We start from the raw sequence: 5,387 nt of genomic DNA, 5'->3' as shown, positions 1-5,387 counted from the left end.
GGAAAGAAAGTAGAACAATGCTAGGCTATTTAAACTTTCCTTCAAGTCAACATGAGCACACAACTAGGAAAGAAAGTAAAATTTCATCAGATGAAAGGATAGCTAGCACGTAAGCATCAGAGGTATGCAACAGCGGAACATAACACATCTTAGCCTCAAAGTACAGATAGAGAGAAATAAACTCTCACATAGTGGATTCAAGATCGGAGAAATAAACTCCTTAAAATTTTAGCAACGCCACAGAGAATAGGAAAAATAAATTCCTATATAAGCATGCATATTACAAGTAGTAGAAAAATAAATTCTACCTACTCCCCCTCAATTTATGCATAAACATTCACTCCCCCTCAAAACATGCATATCACATAAAACATGCTACACTAGATGCTATAGCATTTTTCATCACATCATGCACACAAACACTTTTACTCCCCCTTTTTAGCCATAAATTCTGACAAATAAAGTCAGTACCATAGAATAGGAGCAAAGCAAAGATCCATAGAGTACCAAGTCACAGAAGTCAGAAGATAGGGGATCACATAGTACATATTACAACCCAAGAGGCCTAAGCCTTCAAAAAGAAAATCCAGATAAAGACAAAAACAAAACAGCCAAAAGAAAATAGGCAGCTCATATGGAGGGGCTTTCATCAGAGGCCATCTCCTCTTCTACAGTGTCACCACCTGCAAGATCATCATCATGAGAAACATCATGGGAAGGACCAACTCCATCCTCATTAGCCTGTGGCTGAGCAAACTCTAGGGCTTGGATTACACCATCTACCAGCTCCTTCTTCTCACCAAGCATTTTACCTACCTCCTTGAGATTAGCAATCATCTGTTGCTTGGTCATTCCTACAGCTGGTGTCTTTGCAGATGCTGCAGCAATGTCTGCAACATGTTTGCCTTCCAATAATCTAAAATCCATGGTCAGAGCTGAAGGTCTAGAGACAGGCACATCAGAGTTAGTGCAGATGTCGGGATGTTGAGACAAAACAATACTACAGATCAGAGTGGGAAATGCTATAGGCATTTTTACAGCAGTAGAAGAGCCATGGAGAATTGTAGCATGAAAAATATGAGTGCCATAATCATAGCATGTACCAGTACCTACAGCATATATAAATTTTGCCAGACCTGTAGCTACACTGTTGGAATGTGTAGTGGGGACCCAGTTAGAAGCTGCAATTTTGTTGAGAAGTGCATATTTGGCAGTCAATTTTGCAGCAGGCAACTTTCCAGTCCTAGGCCAAGTCTTCATACCACCACCTGTGAGAATGCTGCAGATCTTTTTCATAGATACTTCTAACTCAGGTGAGGGATCAGTACTCCTTCCCAGACTTTGATTGATGATGGCTGGAGAGAAGTCCACACACCTTCCTCTAACAAAAACTTTCAAGTACTCAGAGCTCAGAGGATTACCACACTCAGCTGTAACATTGACCAAGAATTCTCTGGTCAATTTCTCATAACAGTTTCCAAGACCAGTCACAGTCTTCAGCAGCCCAGCCTTATTGATCAAGTCCATAACCTCTTGACATTCAAGAAAGTCTTCATGCAAGTTTCTTTCCAAAGCTAATCTTCTGTTAACCACAATTTTCCACCTTTCTGCATTTTCTACACGATGGAAGGATATATTATCAATAGGAACAGGAGGAATATCTTCCACAGTCTTCTTTTTCTTAGCAGCCTTCTGTGAGGATGCTGCAATAGGTGCTGCAGCATCATCCTCAAAGTCTGAATCACTTGAGGAGACAACCTTTCTCTTCAGGCTTTTCTTCTTGGACTCAGAGGGTCCAATAACCTTACTCCACTGCTTCTTAGGACCAACAACAGTAGCCTTCTTTTGTGGAGTCTTGGCAGGGGTACCAGAAACATCTTTTTCTTTGCTAGCACTACTTCTTAACCTCCTAGACATAGAGGCAGGAGGTTGTCTTTCACCAACATTGATACCAGAATTGAAGTTGTCAACATCAATTACAACTTGATGACTATCACCAGGATTATCATTAGCAGCAGCATTAGACAAATGATCAGCATCAGGAGTATTATCAATCACATTATCAGACACAGGATGGATAATAGGAGTATTAGGATCAGTAGAATTAGGGACAGTCTTGTTAGGAGTGTTGTCAGGACCAACATTCCTCTCAGGAGAATCAGCCACCAAAGAACTATTAAAATCAACAGGCACTGTAGATGCTGTAGCATGATGTGCAGCATCCTGCTCAGTGGAAAATTTCTTAATTAATTCCAACACAGAGTCAAATTTGGCTTTAGAATAAGCCCCAATATCATCATCAGCACTAACAGCGGTCTCTAAATCCTTTTTCCCCAAATTCTCAGCAGACCTAGGGTTTGATAATCCTAAGGGAACAGACTTTAAATCAAACGGAGAGGTTGTTTTCTCATTTACAGTTGCTCCAGCACTAGCATCAACATTTGGTTCTTCTAAGTTCTTAATGTATAGTTCATGCATTGTATGAACAGATTTGGAAACAGATTTAGATTTCGATTTCTTACCCTTTTGATTCGAAACCTTCGTTGTAGCAGGGGATGAAGTTGATTTGCGTGTTCGACTCCCCTTCTTACTCGACGAGACCTTCTTCGTTGTCGATTCTTCTGGAAACACGGTTTGTAAGGGATAAGCAATGGTGATTTGTTGCGAGAGTGGGTCGATTGGGGGTGTTAGTGGTGGTTCGTCGTTGTTCTTGGTCGGCGAAGTGATTGGAGAGTTTGACATGATGATTTTGATAATAGGATGAAGGTTTTGAGAATGGAGATTGAACCGAGAAGTTGGATGATCGCTGTAGTGAGAGAACGGGAGAGAGTAATGCGAAAAAATGAATTGGAGTAGTTGGAGAGATTTTAGCGTGTAATGGAGGAAGTTGTGGTGGTTACTTCCTAATTTTGCGTGCATCAATGAATGAAAACTGAAATCAACTGCACGCTCTCCAAGCTGTAATTGCTACAAGTCTTCAAACAGGCAGACTCCAAGTTTGCCTCGCAATTTTTCAAATTGAACTGCGTCAAGAGCTTTAGTGAAAATATCAGCTAGTTGTTCTTCAGTGGCAATGTGCTCAAGCTTCACAACTCCTTCTTCAACAAGATCTCTAATAAAATGGTGCCTAATATCAATATGCTTTGTCCTGCTATGTTGGATAGGGTTTTTTGATATATTGATGGCACTAAGATTGTCACAGTACAATGCCATAGCATCTTGTACCACATTGTACTCCAGCAACATTTGTTTCATCCATAATAGCTGAGAGCAGCTACTACCAGCAGCTATGTATTCAGCTTCAGCTGTAGATAAAGATACACAGTTCTGTTTCTTGCTGAACCAAGATATAAGATTGTTGCCTAAAAAGAAACAAGCTCCTGAGGTGCTTTTTCTATCATCTGCACAACCTGCCCAATCAGCATCACAATATCCTACTAGCATAGAGTTCTCACCATGAGTATACAAGATCCCATAATCACATGTACCATTCACATACTTCAAAATTCTTTTCACTTGAGCAAGATGACTCATCTTTGGCTCAGCTTGGTATCTAGCACATACTCCTACAGCAAAAGTAATATCAGGCCTGCTGGCTGTAAGGTATAATAAGCTTCCTATCATGCTTCTATAAAGACTTTGATCTACATCAACTCCCTTTTCATCTTTGGTAAGCTTTAAATGGGTTGCTGCAGGTGTTCTTTTATGAGCAGCACTTTCCATACCAAACTTTTTCACTATATTTCTTGCATACTTGCTTTGGGAGATAAAAATTGTATCTTCCATCTGCTTTACTTGGAGCCCAAGAAAGTAGGTTAGTTCACCTACGAGACTCATCTCAAACTCAGACTGCATTTGCTGCACGAAATGCTGTACCATCTCACTAGACATTCCTCCAAATACAATGTCATCAACATAGATTTGTGCTATTAGAAATTTGCCTTGATCTTCTTTCACAAATAGGGTCTTGTCATTTCCTCCTTTCATGTAGCCTTGACTAATAAGGAACTCAGTCAATCTTTCATACCATGCTCGAGGTGCTTGTTTTAATCCATAAAGAGCTTTCTTTAATTTGTAAACATGATTTGGAAAGCTTGGATCAACAAACCCCTTTGGTTGTTCCACATATACTTCTTCATTTAAGTACCCATTGAGGAAGGCACTTTTTACATCCATTTGAAATAACTTGAATTTTAGAATGCATGCCACTCCTAGAAGTAATCTAATGGATTCAAGACGAGCAACCGGAGCAAAAGTCTCATCAAAATCTATCCCTTCAATCTGTGAATATCCTTGTGCAACCAGCCTTGCCTTGTTTCTGGTCACAGTTCCACTTTCATCAGACTTGTTCTTGTAGACCCATTTGGTACCAATTACATTTGCATTTTCAGGTCTAGGAACCAAGTCCCAAACTTCATTCCTCTTGAACTGATTTAGCTCTTCTTGCATAGCATTTATCCAGAACTCATCAGTCAGAGCTTCCTTCACATTTTTTGGCTCAAATTTAGACACAAAACAAGCATTAGAAACTATGTCAAGTGTCCTTCTAGTAGCAATTCCTTGATTGGGATTACCAATAATTAGGTCTGTAGGATGATTCTTTTGAGTACGAGTAGAAGGTCCTTTCTTTGGAGTAGCAGAGATTTGGTCAGATGCAGTAACCTCTGTATCATTCTTTGATTCATTAGTAGTTTCACAATCTACATCACCTGTTATAGATGCTGTAGCATCTTCTGCATCATCTTCAGCAGTTTCACTTGAGGTGTCATCTATTACCACATTTATAGACTCCATCATGGTTTTGGTTCTATTATTATATACTCTGTAGGCTCTACTATTTGTTGAGTATCCCAAGAATATGCCCTCATCACTTTTAGGATCCATTTTGGTTCTTGGTTCTCTATCAGACAAGATGTAGCATTTACTACCAAACACATGGAAGTGCTTAACAGTAGGTTTCCTTTCCTTCCATAATTCGTATAGAGTAGTTGTTGTTCCAGATCTCAGGGTGACACGATTATGAATATAGCAGGCAGTATTCATAGCTTCTGCCCAAAAACCATGTGAAAGCTTCTTTGCATGTAACATTACCCTTGCAGACTCTTGTATAGTTCTATTTTTCCTTTCTACTACACCATTTTGTTGTGGTGTAATGGGAGATGAGAATTCATGTATGATGCCTTCAGAGGCACAGAAGTCAGAGAAACTGGAGTTCTCAAACTCCTTACCATGATCACTTCTGATCCTTAATACCACATTGTTTTTCTCCCTTTGAAGTTGAATACATAGATCTTTGAACACATCAAAGGTTTCTGATTTCTTTCTAATAAAATTTATCCAGGTGTATCTAGAAAAGTCATCAACAACAACATATGCGTACCTTTTTC

General features: G+C 39.5%; 1 protein-coding gene across 1 annotated transcript; it reads right to left on the bottom strand.

Annotated features, from left to right (window-relative positions):
• Positions 1-630: 630 nt before the first annotated feature.
• LOC123922623 lies at positions 631-2,742 on the bottom strand. The gene has a single exon (XM_045975321.1). The coding sequence runs from the start codon at positions 2,740-2,742 to the stop codon at positions 631-633; it is 2,112 nt and encodes a 703-aa protein (XP_045831277.1).
• Between the last annotated feature and the right edge of the window lie 2,645 nt (positions 2,743-5,387).

This window comes from Trifolium pratense, linkage group LG4 (assembly GCF_020283565.1).
Source record: "Trifolium pratense cultivar HEN17-A07 linkage group LG4, ARS_RC_1.1, whole genome shotgun sequence".
Classification (NCBI taxonomy): Eukaryota; Viridiplantae; Streptophyta; class Magnoliopsida; order Fabales; family Fabaceae; genus Trifolium; species Trifolium pratense.
Note: the sequence above shows the minus strand (reverse complement) of the source record. Positions and strands in the feature narration are given on the sequence as shown.

Bases quoted from the DNA above. Each gene is read 5' to 3' on its own strand.
- LOC123922623 (XM_045975321.1), bottom strand. From the start codon at position 2,742: ATGTCAAACTCTCCAATCACTTCGCCGACCAAGAACAACGACGAACCA.